At 47.2% G+C, this 16,948-nt stretch overlaps 2 protein-coding genes across 2 annotated transcripts; one reads left to right on the top strand and one right to left on the bottom strand.

Annotated features, from left to right (window-relative positions):
• The first annotated feature begins 647 nt into the window (after window positions 1–647).
• Window positions 648–4,164, top strand: IL11 (interleukin 11). The gene is made up of 5 exons (XM_044447702.1): window positions 648–654; window positions 740–903; window positions 1,369–1,455; window positions 2,365–2,523; window positions 2,839–4,164. Exons 1-5 carry the CDS (start codon window positions 648–650, stop codon window positions 3,001–3,003), a joined length of 582 nt encoding a protein of 193 aa, XP_044303637.1. The 3' UTR covers window positions 3,004–4,164.
• A 4,232-nt stretch (window positions 4,165–8,396) lies between these two features.
• LOC123032260 (germ cell-specific gene 1-like protein) lies at window positions 8,397–16,567 on the bottom strand. The gene is made up of 5 exons (XM_044448021.1): window positions 16,258–16,567; window positions 13,289–13,336; window positions 12,364–12,516; window positions 10,377–10,488; window positions 8,397–8,745 (listed from the first exon to the last, which is right to left on the bottom strand). The coding sequence occupies exons 1-5, from the start codon at window positions 16,565–16,567 to the stop codon at window positions 8,397–8,399; spliced, it is 972 nt and encodes a 323-aa protein (XP_044303956.1).
• Between the last annotated feature and the right edge of the window lie 381 nt (window positions 16,568–16,948).

The following is a 16,948-nucleotide window of genomic DNA, read 5'->3' on the forward strand; positions in this document are numbered from 1 at the left end:
GGGACGAGCTGCTGCCCAGGATGAAAAGTGAAGATTCCTTGCTCCAGATTCTCTGCTCTCTTGCCCCAGCCGCTCCACTGTTCTTTGGCAGGGGCCTTTTGTTCCCATCTGTGTTAAAGTCCATATATGTTAAAACAAAAATCGAAACGCAGCATGTGAGGAGAAAGGCTGCTCCTGCTTAACCTTTTCCTCCCTGCGGGGACTTGCACCTTGCTTGCCTTCCCCCTCCAGGCCTGCCATCGCCTTCCCCTACCTAAGCATGTCTTATCATTTGCTGGTTTTCTTGTTAATGTTTATATACTGCCTCATTTGTTTAAAAGCTCTCAAGATGGTGAGAGGCAATTAAGAAAGGGAGACCTTAACACCTGGCTTTCTGCCCCTTCTCATCTGTACTGTCTTTCTTCTAGTTAATCTCCGAGACGGTTGTGCTGCAAGGGGAAATGCCTTCTCTCTTTGGGATCAAAACAGCAGCTTTGCTGTTTGGAGCTCACATCCCACCGCTGCCGTGTCCTTAGCTTCTTGGCTAAGTTTATTTCTTACGCTCTCCCCAGCATACCTTCTGGTGTTTGTGACCAGCCATGCCCACCATGGTAGCCGTTTTCTGAATGGGCAAGCCATTTTGTGAAAGCACCCGCAACACTCGCGAAATGCCAAGTGTGCCCTCGGTGGCAGAAAGCTTGGGAACTGCCACCCTTACACGGCTTTAAAAATAATAATGTTGCTCTTGCTTCCTTTGCAGATTGTTTGTGTCAAGTCTTGATGGTGCTCTTGAGTCTGCGTGAGGGACTTCATGCTGCACCTGGGCCCCGGCCAAGGCCTAGCGACCACCGAGCTGAGTTCGATTCCATCGTCAACCTGGCAAGGAGCCTGCTGAGCGACACCAAGAACCTCGTCAGCCACTTTGTGAGTCCAGCACCCTCCTTGGTGGGCGGCTTCCTTGTTAGCAAGCCAGGTTCACTTAGTGCCGGCGTTGTCTCCCACACTAACTGGCAAAAAACCCAGCGGGTGCCCTGCCCCTTGGCCATTTGGCTTGCCAACAATGAGAGCTTTGGGTGGCTTGTGGGCAATGACATGGCATCACCTTTGCCTTCTGACTTAAGTAACAGAGGGGCTCCATTTTAAAAGATAATTAGGGCTGGAACCTTTGTAGAAAGGCGCAAACTCACTTGCAAAAAGGAAGAAGAAAAGAATCCCACTTAAAATCGGAAGGGAGAGAATAATAGAATATTTCATATTATTGTTTATTCCTCAAGCGGGGGGCGGGGTGTGTGTCTGCTTCTCCTATTCTTAACTTAGAATCAGGTAGTTGAATTTGCAGCTTAATTGCATTGTATGTGCTGCCATGATCCATTTTCCTTCCCGGCACAGAAAAACCGGTACCCAGCCGAAGGCGAACACAAGCTGGAATCACTGCCTGTTTTGTCCATGAATGCTGTGGAGCTCTCCAACATCCAGGTAAAAGGGACTTTCCCTGCTCTTACTGGTGTTCCCTCCAGGTTGCCCTTTGCACAGCACCAGATTCCCATAATAAGCAGCATTGCTCATTTTCTTCCCGTCTAGAACGTAATAGGGGTCTAAGAGATTACTGACTTCCTGGGGCTACGGCAAGTGCTTGTAGGAGCTCCTGATGGTGATTGTAGAGTTCTGACAGTAGCTGCACTTTCCCCTTTCCTTACTGGGTGTGACTTTCCACCCACTTCTTTTTTTAAATGGCTCTGCTTTCCCCATACTTGACAGCCTAAGGCGACATTCATTTTCCCCACACAATCATTTCCAGTGGGGTAGCTGTGTTCATCTATGCAGCAAAAACAACAAAGAGTTTTGTGGTGGCACCTTGAAAGGAATGAATTTATTCTAGCACAAGCATTTGGGGACCCTCAGTCACTTCCTCAGAGGAATGGAGCCTTAATGAGAGTTTCAGGTATAGCTACAGTACGTTGTGGGGTGGGAATTATGGACAGGACTGTGATGTCCACTGTCTGCGTTTAATTTCCTTCTGTCTTCCATGATCCACACACCACATGCCCCCAACATTTGGAATGTATTTATGCCCGCAACTCTCATGAGCATTTCATGTCTCCAGTCAAGCAGGCCGTGGCCCACAAAGCTTGTGCCAGAAGAAGTCTTTTCACCTCTTCATTATGTTCCCCGTGGTGTCTTTGCTTCTCTTGGGTGACTTCACTTCTATTGAACTGCCTCTCAGTTCCCCACAGTGGCTGTAGCTGCCCCCAGTCCCCCCTGGTGTGCCCAGTTTTCCTATGGGGAGAAAGCACTACCAGCATATCTCTTCTGGCAGGCCAGGCAGCCTGCTCGGTTCTTCTCTGTAATCCCCCTCTCTGTATATATTTTTCCCCTCTCCTTAAGGTCTCGGGGGGTCTGGCCCGCCTCAGCTCTGACTTGCAGTGCTATCAACGCCACTTTGAATGGCTGCGGAAAGCAGCTTCACTGCTCAAGCCCATGGAACACGACATCAGCACAGTGCATAACCGGCTGGACCGCCTTCTCAAAAGACTGGAGCACCTGGTAAGGCTTGGAGAGACAGCTGTGGGACCAAAACGGTACCGCATGTACAGGGTTGGATTCTATGGCCTGCCACCAAGGTGGGCAAAAAGAGGATCTCCAGGTGTTTGGGACTTCGGCTCCCAGCATTCCTGGGATGCTGGCAGGGGCTTGTGGGAGTTGAAGTCCCAAACATCTGGAGCACTGCCTTCTGCCCACCCCTTCCAACTCTGTGTTTCCATCATCAGAAACAGATTAATAGGATAAGAGCAGGGCTAAATTGGGACCCCGGTTCTTTCTCCAAAAGATCAAACTCATCCCGTGTTCCTTTCTCCCTAGATGACCAAGCTCAGCCTCTCCCGGCCGAACGACCCACTGCCAACCCTCCCAGCTCATGGCACCCACTGGTCTGTGGTTCAAGCAGGACATGCCATCGTCCACTCGTTTCACCTTTACTTGGACTGGGCTGCCCGTGTGCTAGTTCTGATTCGGAACAAGCTGTGACCGGCAGAGAAACAGAACTACTGTGGGTATTTTGGAAAGCTTCTACACGGACTCGGAACTCTTGAATGTGTAAGGAAATCTACAGAACAAGTGCTGCTGGATTCCTTCTTGGGGGTGCTGCGGGGTGGGAGAGGTCCACCTTTTGGCCCACCTGCGCCCTTCCTGCACTGGGCGAACGAGAGGTGGCTTCTCTCATTCTCAGAAAGATCACCTCCTCTCCTCACTCCCCCTACAGCCTTGGGAAGAAGCTGGGGACAGGCTGTTTCTTCCTCTTCCAAAGACATGCCTGCCCTTCTGCTGGATCTGTGTCACCTGTCAGGGGACTCTAGCCATGTGTGGCTTGTTGAAGTTCTGCCTTGTAAAAATCAGTAATGGTGGATTGTCTGCACCAGAGTCCCTTCCTCTGCATTCCTGGTCTCACCCTGCAATATGCACATTCCGGGAGAGTTGGGGAGCTTTGGTCTGGGATGACCCCCAACTAGCTGAGTAGTTTCTTGAGGACATGCTGTGGAATTCCCCAGTGGGTTCGGGGTTCCATACCATATGGGCTGATGTGAAAACCGATTTCCTTGAAGAGAGTACAGGAGTGGGCAGATTGCAGACTTGTGGGATTTTGTTGGTTGGTTGGTTGCTGAGAGTCCAGCACAACCCAAAACTGTGGACACAATCCAATGCAGAATTCATGGTCTCCCACCTGCTTCAAATAGCGTATGCTGGATTAGAGCCCATGTGTGTGCATAGCATTTTGATCCCCCAAAAGGAGTCTCTTTCCCCCTCCATTAATCGGGAGGCATGGGATTACATTTTTAAAATAAAGTTTAGTATTTGGAAGATAAGATAGACATGAAAACTACATGCAATGGCATCCCCCATCTTTTCCTGAACACACAGGAGGAAATTATCTCTTTTGACTCGGTGCCTGATGTGATAACCACAAGCAGCCTCCCAGACTTACATAAGTACAGATCCTATCATCATCCCTGGGGATGATTGGAATTATAGTCCAAAACACAAAGGTGCCTGCCAGGAAAGACTGCCTCATCTGAAAGTGAAGCATGTGCTTCTCCATTAAAAATATTCTGTTCTTCATATGCACATTTATACAGATTTCAGCAAGCAATTGGCCAGGTACCCAATCAACTTTTAAAGAGCTTTCAGAAATTTGGGGCACCATCTACTAGACTGTAGAAGTTCATTTTAAATACTTTTCTCTCCTTTTGTTTTAATAACATGCAACCCACACAAATTAAGATATTGTTAAAAACATTCAGAAAGCGACTCTTAAACATAGGGATTGTAAAGCAATTGTCCTGCTCCTGAATCATTAACATTCAAGAGTAAGCTCTCTTTTCCTTCACCAGCAGCATCCCCTGCTGGACCTCTTTGGTTTTGTCAAATTAGCCCACGTGAGGTTGTTTTACAATTTGCTGCAGGATACAGAAAGGAGCAAGTAATGTGATTTCACGTGCAAAAGAATTCCAGATCAATAGAAAATATTGACCCAAATGCTCAGAGGTTTATTCTGGTTTGCTGAATTTTGGTAATTCATTCCATACAAGGCTCAAATTAAAAACAGAACCAAAACCTTCCACACTAGGTATCTGTGTCTGCCTGAAAAAATAATGACCTTATTTAATTCTTGTCAGAGTTCACCCAATATTTAATACTCTTTAATGTGGGGGTGGGCATCTGTGATCATCCAGATGTTGTTGGAATCCATCAGTCAACCTGGATGATGGGAGTTGTAGGCCAACATCTGGACTATCACTGATTCCCCACCCCCATGTTAATGCCTGTAGTTAACTCTCCTAATCCATTTCAGATATTTTCATGCACCCCACTTCCTCGCAGAAACCTTTAGGTTTCTTCATTGTAAGTTATTTTAATTTAACTGTCATAATTATAATAATTATTGTTATTTTGTGTATTATTATTTGAATGTTATTTTATATTGAGCATCTTTTCAGTATTTATTGACCAGCTTCACTTTTTGTACTCACTTCTGCTTGTTTGTATGACAAATAAATATTGGGGGAGATCAAAATGAAATTAAAAAAATAAAAAGACACAAATGGAAGAGCCATGTCTTTATGTGGAAGGAGAATCGTGTCATTAAATATAACTGAAAAATAAATTTTAAAATATTATTCCATTAAATGGCCAAGCAGCAGCCATTTCTTTCCACTCTGAGGCTGCAAGGCACTGATAGGGTAGGTGGGTATATGCATATAAGTCTCAAATTGGAGTATCCAGCTAGAATGCTCTGGTTCAGGGGTACTGAACGTCTTTCAGCCTGAGGGCCAAATTTCTTTCTGGAGAAACTCTTGGGGAGGAACACCTACTGGTGAGCAGGTCCAAAATACCAGCATCATGGTGCCTAAAGCTCTTGCAGCCAATAACTGGGTCTTAGGAGAGGTCTTTCAACTTTTTAGAATGGGGAGAAAATGGCAGAAAATGATGGCGACCTCCAATGATTGGAGGTTGGAAGAAAATAGGTGGGATCTTCTAGAGAAACCCACAGAGCAGGATTTGGGTCCCAGCCCCGAAGTCCTGTGGCCAGCTTAGCATTTTATCTTCTTGGCCATCAGCACTGTTTCTTGGCCACCAGCATGGTAGGCCAAACTCGGCTTTGAGGGCCCACTCTTGAGCATTCAGGTAGCCATCCCAAGGACCAGTCCTTGCCTCAAAGTCTTGGTCACCATTGCTCTGATCAGCCGATCCACAATGTGAGAAGACTTCCTTTGCCCTCTTTTCTTGAGCCCCAGCCACACATTGGCCCTCCTGATCCTGGGTTGTTGGCTTGGAACTTGAACCCTGTCTGGTCCCGCTGAGTTTGAGTTGCTTCCTGGAAACCTCCCTTTTGGGTTATGGACGTGTTCTCCTGGCCCACTTGGACTAATAGCAACCCCTGCAGGGTGTAAAATACCCAGGAACTATTATTAAAATAACATGCAGGAAAAAGGAAAATACCTTTGTATTTTCTGATATGAAGTGGCCTTTTCTGGGGGTTCTTCTCAAGTCCTGTTCCTTACTCTTATAACATTAAATCTTCCAGAGATTTCAGGCTGAGGTTTTTCCAGAGTGTTTTAGTCCAAGATGCTGAGGGTTGAACTTGGGACATTACAGCTGCTGTGCAATATTGGGTGACCTCTTCTTATCCCCCAGATGTTGAGATCTTAAGGCAGAGGTATGAAGACATAAGCCCATAGGCCAAACGTGGCCCTCCAGGGTTCCCCAGAAGGCCCACCCCATCCCTGACTCCGACCCCATCCACTTTCCTTGACCACCAGCCATTGAGTGGTTTCCTGTCTTTTGCATATTCCCTACCCCAAGCCATCCTATAAGGTTGAAATGCCTCCTTTACAGCTTAATTCCTAGCAGGCAGAGCTGAACGTGGCCCGCAGGCACCCTTGTCTTACGGTATCCTCAGCTGGATTCAGATATCAGGGACTGTTGGTCACTCCCATGGCAAATCAGAAATCACCTCTGCTACAGCAGTGGTAGGACATCTGTGGCATTCCAGATGTTGTTGGAGGACGAGACCCAACAGAGGTAGCAGGGGATGGTGGGAGCTGCGGTCCAAGAGCACTCAAAGGGTCCCATGCTCCCCTCCCTGCTCTGAGGAGCTGACGTGCATGACCTGCCTTTGCCTCTCTCGGGCTTGGAAAGCATTGGCAGCAAAGCCGGCCTGCATAGTGGCTCTCCTCTCAACCTTACTAAATGAAGCAAATGGACACTGATTAATTCTTTAATTCCTTTAATCAACCTGAAATTAACACCGCTTGATCTTCCCCATTCCCCACAGTTGGGAAAAATTATGCAATGCTAAAGCCGATGAGAAGAAGCAGACAGCTGCGGATGGGTTTGGAGGGTGGGTGTCGCAGGCGCTCTGGTGATATGGTCGTGGTGGGGGTGGCCGGAGGAGTCACAAAAATGAAAGGAAGCATCCGAGCTTCGAGTTCTGGCAGAAATGGATCCTGTCAGTTCTAGGGAAATTGGGAAAGGTCACACCAACTCTGCTACTCAAATAACCATAGGTTGTGTGCACCACTTACACAGAAGACGCCTGAGGCTCACTCATGGGATACGGGGGACAACACACCAGATTCAGGCAGGGTCATTCCACAACAGATATCAAGAGGGATCGTACGGCGCACTTACACAGAGATGTCCCGACGACTAGAAAAGTCTGATAACAGGACTTCTTCAATAACACTTGCATAAAATCGGCCTCATCATGGCACGAGCAAGCCAAAACACGAAGCATGCAACATGAGGCGGAGCTGTGGAAGTTCCCCCTTTGCTCAGGTCGAGGAGGAGGCGGAGGATCTGCTGTGGCAGGCAGAAACACGCCATGAATTGAGGCATGTGCGCTTTCCCCCTTGAGATAAAGGGAGATCTGCAGTGGCAGCGGCTGTCTCTGTCTGTGACATGCACATCAGAGTTTACCTGGAACCTTTCATAGGCCAGACCTATGCAGGAGTTTGTGGGAGTGAAGCCCTGCTGCGTTCAGTGGGACTTGGTTCCTCCCAAGTCACTGAGCTTGGCATTGCCGCCTTGGTGAAATGGGGATTTGCTGAATTTCAACTGAAGGTAGACAAGCAGGGGCCCCCGGTGCAACCGGCTGAGCAACAGCAAGCAGAGGGCCTCCAGGCACCCACCAACAGAAATCCATGCTTCAGCATCTGGACATTTGCCATAGTGGCTGTTCCAGGGAGCCACAGCCTTTGATGAGACAGAGGAGGCAAAAGAACCAAATGTTTGGTTTGGCCCAAATGTTCTACCAGGCCCAACAGGCAACAGCATTGCCCAGCAATCCTATGCTGTTTGACTGGCAGATACCAAAAATAGGGGCTTTTCAGTGGTAGCCCAAAATCTTTGGAATTCTCTCTCCAGGGAAACACATATTGCAACCTAGTATGTCAATTCCTTACTGGTAGTCATTCAAATAGTTCACACTCTATCCTGGTGCTCTTATGTGTGGGCCTTCCCGGAAGACATAAACTCCGTGCAGAACATACAGCTCCCGAGTATTTCATTCCTAGTCGACTGTGGCCAGATCTGCTGATCTCCTGCCTCTCTCGAAGCGGCTGCCTCCCTTTGCCTCGTGGCAAGTCTGCTGTCGTTGGGGTTCGTCCATGCTGCCAGCACCCCCCAAAAAACACTGCTCCCAAGTCACTGCGTGGGCTGCATGTGCGGTTCAGGATGGGGCAGATCCATAGGCTCCATTGCATCTTTCCAGTCTGGAGTTACTTCAAGGAGCCCAGCTCTTTTGTGGAGTGCGAAATGACCACCAAGCATTTAAGCAGAGGCAGGACAGGGGAGAGAGTGAACGGAGGGAGTGGACAAGAAGAATGAAGGAGGCAGGGCTCCTCCTCCACCCCCCAGCCTCTCTAGCAAGGTTCCCCATCGTCTTCATCACCAGCATCCCCACTGTAACCCCCTGCGAGGCCAGCATAGCCCCCGGCATAGGTCTTCCGGCCCCCTCCAGGAGCCATGGGGCCCGGCAGGCCGGGTGAGAAGTCAAGAGAGTCACTAACGCTGAATATGTATTTATCCCAGAGGAAGCGCTCAAGGTCGGGGGCCAGAGCAGGTGAGCCGGGGCCTCTGGCGCTCGCCATCGATGCGGTATGCTTCTCAAAAATCCGCCGACGGTATTTGAACTCCAGGATGGTTTTCGTGTAGGTGTTGAGGGTCAGAACGGAGGCGGCCATGCAGAGCGTGAAAGAGAGCCAGGCCATGCTGTGGAGGAGAAGAGCAGGGAGGAGAAAAGGAGGAGGGCATGGAGTCACTCGTCCAGGGCCTCATCTGGTCACTCTTCCTCAAGGACTGGTGCCTCTCCCTTCTATCATTCCTCCAGGGGTGTTGCCATGCCATGCCCATGCCCCAAACCTATTTCCTAGGGTCATGAAACTACTCCAAAGAGTGTCCAGGCAGGACAATGATCAAAGAGGACTGCAGCTGGAGGGATGGGTTAACTCTTCTGTTTCCAAATGCCACATGGCCTCCCCCCCCCAGCCCCCCGCTGCCCACTGCATCCCAAATCTTTCCTCCATGGCAATTTAGCCTAGACAAAGAGGTTTTTTCCATTGCTTTTGGATTTCCAAATTTATTAGAATTTATTTTATTCACATTCATTTGGATGAGAAATTAACTAGCTGGTTTTGCCTCCTCTGAAATTTAAATAAATCCCAGTATCTTTCTAAATTTGCACATATACACGTAAGTTAGCATATAAAGATTTACATCCTATCAGTCCTGGGCCCCAAATCTCTTAAGTGCCTAGTAATGGTTCCTGCATTTATCTCTACATTCTAGCAAATTTTTCATCCATCCATCCTTCTTCAGATGTCTATTTATAGGTCTTTTACAGCCCACATTATAAATGAGATGATGGGAGCTGGTCCTAAAAACTTTTCAATCTGTTTATTGCTTTAGAATCTTTCATTTGTTTTATCCTCAACAATAAATTTATGTTAGAAAACTTAAACATTGTAATTTGCCTCAAAGAGATTTGCTGAAACAAACGGCAGAAGTTCTGGTTGTTCTCTAACAAACTCTTCTCATTTGACTTTGCTTATGAAAAACAGATGGATTTAGGGCTTTTAGTGGGGAATAGAAGATGCAAATTAGGAACATCATCTGATATTATGGATGTAAAAATAAGCAGCAGGATCAAAGATTTCATTTTTCAATACTGTCCCTTAAAGTCATATTTTAAAAGTGAAATCTGAAATATTTTAAGCTAATATATTCATATCTGAACAACTTTAAAGAAATCTGATCATTGTGCCAGTTAAACTTGATCAATTAGCCATTGTGCTTGTTATGTATAAGGATAAACCATAATTGCTGTGAATTCTGGCTTATCAGTTACAAAATTTACCAATTCCTGTGCCCGATCTGCTCATGCTGGGGATACAGCTAAACTAATCAGCAAAAGCAAAGTCTTCCAGCTGAATGGGAATGCCTGGCTTGTTACTCTCCTAACAAGCCAGAATCATAACCAAGCATTAATTCTTGGCTTATGATTATTGGCTTGTTTGGAAACAGAAAACCAGAAATCCTAGTTCAAATGTCTAAGCCTTTGCTTGCTGCGGACATTCAAGTAAAAGCAATTTTGGTAGAGTGCATTATCAGCAGGCTGCTTGAAAACAATCCAGATCTAATGCTCTTGGTCAGAATAACTCACTACTCACACATCCCTAATATCTTCCTTCAACATACAATCACTCTCTTCTGCTTTTTCCATTTCTTCTTCCCTTCTTATCCACTTCCTCTCCCCTCTTTGGGCCAAAAAGTCACAAGGCAAGATGGCAAACTCTGAACTGGAAAGGCCCACACTGGGCATCTTCCAGGACTCAGTTACTCACCCAAATGACCATCCATAATACCATGTCTGAGGCCTCCAGTCTTTTGGTCCTAGGTTCACAGCGACCTGGAAGACGGTCATGTACATCATATGGGCCACCATGCCCAATAGCCCTGTTGGAAAGGGGAGATCATTAAGACAGACTTTGACCCATCCCCAGCCCTGGTGCCCTGGCATCCTAGGAAAGCCTCCAGTGACACCAGATCACTTTCTGCTGTCTGAGCTAGATGGGAACAAGCCAGCAGAAAGCAAGTTTGGCAGAACTGTGGGTCCTAGACATCTAGGAGTCTAAAGGGTCATTAGCTTTCTATTTCAGACATTCCAGGCCATCCCAGGAACCAGCTCAGAACACTGGCGGGCAAACATGAAAAAAACCCAAGGCCATACATTCAACAGAATCCATTGGTAAAGTTATTTCCCGAGTGTAGCACATCAAGCTGCAGGAAGACATGATATGAATGCTTTAACAGTTTAATTTAATCCACTTTTATCTCTGATCAAGTTTTCACTCTGCTCTTTCAGAGTGTTGCTGCATTTAGTATTTTGTGTGTGAGAGTTCATCATTTTATTCTGATTTGTTTGTTTGTAAGTCACTTGGGAACCTGCCTGAAGGGTGGAGCAGATGTATATAAAATAAATACCTCTCAGTGCCACAGGGGACGGGGTGGGAGCAAAATCTTCTGCATATGAGACATGTCAGGGAGAAAGGTTCTGCCTAGCAGGTGGCTCTCTCTTGCACAGTTTGCATAAAATTGGCCAGACAGCACAAACTGACACCCAAAAAGCATGTGGTCCTCAAGTAATCTGCACAAATTCGACAAGGACCATGTGCTTTTCAAATGCTGATTCATGCAAACCAGCCCATGTTACACAAATTTCCTTAGATTTTGTGTTGGTTTTTTTTTTTTTTTTTTTTTACGAGCAAATTGCAGCACATCTTAGAAGTCCACAATCTGGCTTGATCAAACCATTGTTAGTTGATGCCAGTACAGAGCTGGTGAACCTAAATCCATAGGGCCAAAGCATGAGCATCCAGTGAATTTTGACCTACACCCTGGTCAGATTCCTCACATATCCTCACCTGAGGCCACAGTCCAGGGTCTAACAGCTCCAAGCACCAGGGCAGCCAGGCAAACCCCACTTGGTGGTGCTACAGTTTGTGAGCTTAAAAAGCCAAGCTAGACTCTCAGTATCCGCAAGGGATGGAGAGATCAGTGAGGCTTGCACTGCCTGAGGTCCTCCAAAGTCCACATCAAAGCTTGGACCACTTGGTTCCTGTTCCCAGCTCCAAGCATCACCCACAATGTGTACAAGTAGGAAAAGTACATGGCTGGGTGCGCTTAGTGTGCATTTCAATGCATCCTTTTCTGCTTTTCCCTAAAGAGTGAAAATGCAGCTTTTGCCGAATGTGCATTTTTAAAGTACTTCTTTTTCTAAATGAGCCGTTTGCAATCAAGCACCGGAAGCTCAAGAAAAGGCAACTTTTGCCCTCAAAACATTCAGGTTCACCTTCCAAGGGGTAAATGGAGCAAGTTCTTGTCTTGAGTGAATGAAAATGGGACCAAAATGTTCATACATCCCTAAGATCCACCTCCCAGATCCAGATGCATGATGGTGTTTCATACAGGCTTGTACACACTAAGAATCAAGGACCAGACTATCTCTTAACATGCACTCCTCAGTTCTAGAAATGGTTTTGATTACCAGAATCGCACCTTTTGCACACAAAGACCCTTCTCCCAAGTTTACTCATTTGAGAAGCCTAACTTAGCAGCAAGGGGAAGTCTTTTAGCTGTTAAATCACTGGGAGACCAAAGCCTCACTGATCTCCTGCAAATCACTGCAATCTAGCAGTGGATTATGTTCTAATTTCCATGGAGCTACAGAAATCAGGGCATGAAATATATGAATAACAGGTATTGTGCCATTCGGGGTTATGTGTGGGTAAATGTTGGGCAGAATGGGCGGGGGAGTGTAGACTGAGGTACCTGAAAGAACGGTGATCACAGCAGCAAAAGCATTGATCTTGAGTCCATCAATGAAGTTGGCGTAGTAGACAGCATCCAAGCACATCAACAAGAATCCAATGGTCAACAGGATGATGTAAAGAAATTCTGAGGCCACAGAGAGCCAAAGCACACCTGGGGAGGGTGAGAAGAGGTGGGGGCACATGGTAAACCACGGATGTATCAGACATAGCTCCCCAGGAGTCTGGAGCTGCCAGGTTTTTAAATCTGCAAAGGTTTAGAGCAAAACCCTATGCGTGTTTCGACAGAAAAAAAAATCCTACATCTCCTAGCATGCCCCAGCCAGCATGACATTTCAAATGTTACGAAACCATTTTTTCCTGCACATGGGATCCATCCTGTCCTCTTGGGAAGAGGTTGCAGGTTGGCAGCAGAGCACCAGTTTTGTATGTGGAAAGTCCTATGTTCAATCCACAGAACCAGTTAAAAAAATTATTTCGCAAAGCTGGCCTGATAATGCCACAGGGCCAGGAGGCGGCACCAGGTGGGAGATGCTGAGAGGCAGGAAGCAAGGATAGTGCTGGAGAGCAGAGTTGTGGGAGATGCGCAACACAGATAGCTCAAATGGCCAGACTGGATAGGATTTCGACCTGGAATGGGAATGGGGAGGGGGCAACACCTTATCCTTCATCTCAGGCAGCAAAACATGTTGGGCTGGACATACAGGGCAGGAAAGGCCTGGCATGGAATGGTAAAGAACTGTTGTGAGCTGGATTACCAAACCAAGGTACAGAATTTATTTTAGCCCAAAAGCTGAACTCCATTTATTTTGTACAAGGTAGCACTCTAGATGCACCAACGATCCGTCTCCATATCAAACCAGTTTTATGTATCCAAACAATTCACGTCTACTTTGCACTGCTGCTTTGCCCTTCCAAATTCTCACCTTTTTCCGACTCTGGGGGCAGCTCAATGAAACTTCGGCACTTCTCCTCTGGCACAGTCGCAACAACAGAACGAGACAATATCAGTTTAGCCAAAGGTGATACAGAACAAGACAAAAGATTCTTTCCAATATCTGCCAAGATTCCAGCCCCACCACACCCCAATGAATGGGAACTTTCCATTCCTCCTGTCTACTCAGCCTAGACTTTATTGAGCAAGAATGCACGATCAGAAGGGGTTGAGCGGAGCAGAGCCAGCAGCATATGGAGCAACCAAATATTCGGGGTGGCAAGCCATGACACATTGGACAACGTGAATAAGAGAAGCAGATGGCGCAATGACCCAAAAGGCACATCCCAGAATCCCTTGCAAAGAAAGCTGGTGGGCCACCATCAAAGGTGTGAAATAGCACCTGTGTGGCTCTGGCTTCTGGGTCGTGTTAACCACACCAGGAAATACCATCACCGTGAGCGGTTCCCTTGCATGATTAAACTCAATCTGAACCTTGTAGCAGGATAACCTTGCACTATCTGGCTCATCAAGTTTGGGATCTCTCTCAGCAGCTGTGGTTCAAAAGGCGTGGGCCCCATCCTCATCTCCAAGCTCACCTGGAGATGAGTGGCAATGCTCCAAAGAGTACCAGGTGGCCGGATCCAGCAGCCATTTCTACTCGTGCATGGCTGGCTGGAAGTATTTGCATCCTGCTCTTCAGCCAAACAGGCTCCCAGAGCGGCTGACGTATAATCAGGAAAAGGAGACTGTCCCTGCCTGCAGGTGTCCAAAAGGAAATGGCACACAAGCAAGAAGAAATGAAGAAGGAAGAGAGAAGCATGCTGCTAGGGACCGTGTGGGAATGGGAAAAAAAGCAGTAGACCCAACAGGCAAAAAACCAAAGAACAGAGAGGCAGGTGGCAGTAATGGAGGCTCCAGTAGCAACCCGGATCTCCAGGATAAAGTGAGAATCAGACCATATTCAGTGATGTGGAGCGTTTTAAGCTCCCAGACTGTTTGAGTCCAACGTGGCCATTCCTAGGTGGTGCTCTTAGGGCGTGCTGGTTACAGGGAATTCAGGGTAAGGCCTTTTGATTGCGGTCCACAGTCTCTCTTTGCCAAGGATTCTGGGATACACCTCTTGGATCACACGCCCCTCTTTTTCAGGTTGTCCACTATTTTCTCATGTGTGTCTGTGAAAAAATAATGAACAACCTTGTCAAAAATTCTTTTAAAGGGAACTGGAGTTTTAACAGCTAGCTATCAAAGCTCCATGCTCCTATAAAAAGGGCAGCGCTCATACTTTCCCAATTTCCCAAACATCTAAGATCTCAGGAAAGGGTGGAAAACTGCCAGCAGAGTCAGATCTCTCCAAATACCCCTAGAGGAACTTTGCGGGTGAAATGATCTACCAGCCGCCCCTTTCAAAAGCAAAGATTTTGCTTGCTGCTGACATTCAAGTAAAAGCAATTTTTTGCTTGCTTTTTGAGAGCTGTCAACAGAAGACAATGTGGAAAACCAAGTCTCAGGAGAATCTAGGCCCATGGTGGATGCTTGCGTCACCTTGTCAGCAGACACCTCCAGAACATGGCCCAGGTAGGACTTGCACAAAGCCACACATGCACACTTACGCAGGTCTGACAAAAATATTTTTTAAAACTCAAAACTTTATGACTTACAATGAAACATTGAAAGGGGAGGTGACAAACCAACGGCAGCCGCTCCAGTGCGCCACTTGGGCACTCTGAAAGGCTATCACTGGCTGGCAAACCGGAGATTACAGAAAGCAAGTCCCCACAAAAGGGAGGAACGGGGGGCGGGTGCAAAACAGGAGTCAGGGCGAGCGGGTCCTGCTGTGGAGTTGCCTGGCTTCTCCACAGGAGGACCAAGGGGAAAGGACCAGAGGGACAATCCACGGTGAGCCCAGTCGCCTCTTGGGTACACCTTGGGTCGTTCCACGAACAACTCACACTGTGTAGCATGTTCACAGGGTGGGATGTCGTGAGGTTCAACCTCTTCCGTTGGCTCCACCATATCAAGGAGAACCACAAGAGGTTCAGGAAGATAGTTTTTAATTCAGACACCTAGAAGAGGCGGGAACAAAGCTTTATCAAAGAACATGCGAATAAGTTTTGAAGAACAGAATGATAAACAGGCTTTACCTTACCACCCCATAAAAGGTTCATAGTAAAACGTTCATAATTTTGTTTGTTGCTAAGCTCAGTGAGTTGTGGGTCAGAAAGGAGAAGGTTCTCTGAAAATCAAGAGAAGGCTTCATGATGAGGGGAGTCCTTCCACCCAAACAGGCAGATCCTGGATCCAACCCTGCGTCTCAGAGGTGGGTTGTGGAAAAATTAAGGTGGTACGGAACAGAGTATCCTGGCAAAGGGCAATAACCTAAACAAGAATATTCCATTTTGTTGCAGGTGGCAGGTTATTACAGATGACATGTTTATTCTCCCTTTCCACCAAAAAGCTCAGGAGAACTTAAAAGTTTCTCTCGACCCTCCCCTGCCCCAGCATTATTCCCACAATAATATGAGGCAGATTAGGCAGAGGGAAAGTCACCCAGCGCAAGAACTAGGGCCTTGGACTGAGAGTGAGCTAGAAAGTTCACGGCCAAGTAGAGATTAGGCCATGGGCCCCCCCAACCCTGGCCAGACATGCTGACCACTGTGCCACCCTGGTGGCCCACATGCCCGTGGGTGCTTTAAAAGAATGAGAGGGCAGATCCCTGCCCCAGGGGACTTACAAAGGACACACAGAGGAAGGAGAGAAACATGGAGGCAAAGAGAAGAAGCTGGGCGGGAGGGATCACGGCACTCATGCCTGGCACCTTTGGATCGCGTCCCCAGCCACACTCACATCCCCTGATCTGTTTCTTCCATTCCTCTTTCATCCGTCTTTATTCCCTCTGAGCAGAGACCGTCCAAACATTAACCATCATCAAGCCACGGCATCTATTGTTCCGTTTAGTACCTCCATGATGTTCCTCACAGGAAAGCCAGAAGCCCGTGTGGAAGTATCGGAAGGCGTACTTGTCTTCGCCCGTCTCCCAGATGTACTGGACCACGTGAGGATCCATTGTCACATTCCCGTACGTGGTCTCGTTGCTGTTGATGGACACACAGTTCCCCTTCTTGACAGCCGAGAGGCAGGGCGGCTTCACCACCTTGTGGGTCCCCTCACACCAATAGCTGGTGCAGAACGCCGACACAGAGAAGCAGAGGGCGAGAGAATTGAGGCCCAACGAGAGCATCGAGCGCGACCTCCGGCTTAGTTTAATCATGGTCCCACTTTTCCAAGCTATGCAGGATAGCTGCTTGACGCCGAACCTGTGTTCACTCCACCCTGCTTTCCAGAAAACAAAGCTTTATTGGATAATTCGGGTGTTTCCTTGTTTTAATGGAAAGGAAACCTCCATTTGCAAAAAAAAGTAAGAAAATACCTCCCTTATGATTATGAATTTCTCTTCCTTATGAATAGGTGGAGGCTTATTGATTCAACGTATCTGCTGAAAGGAATAGCCACATGGAAATTGGATCAGAAATTATACTCAGCCTGGGTATTTTATCTTACTAGGGACTAGTTACTTGAGAATGCAAGGACTGCCATCAGAATCCTTCAAGAAACACCTGGGCCGAAGGGAGGAAGATATTTGGAGGTGCTC

Source organism: Varanus komodoensis, unplaced genomic scaffold, assembly GCF_004798865.1.
Source record: "Varanus komodoensis strain SLA01 unplaced genomic scaffold, ASM479886v1 scaffold53, whole genome shotgun sequence".
NCBI classification, from domain to species: Eukaryota; Metazoa; Chordata; class Lepidosauria; order Squamata; family Varanidae; genus Varanus; species Varanus komodoensis.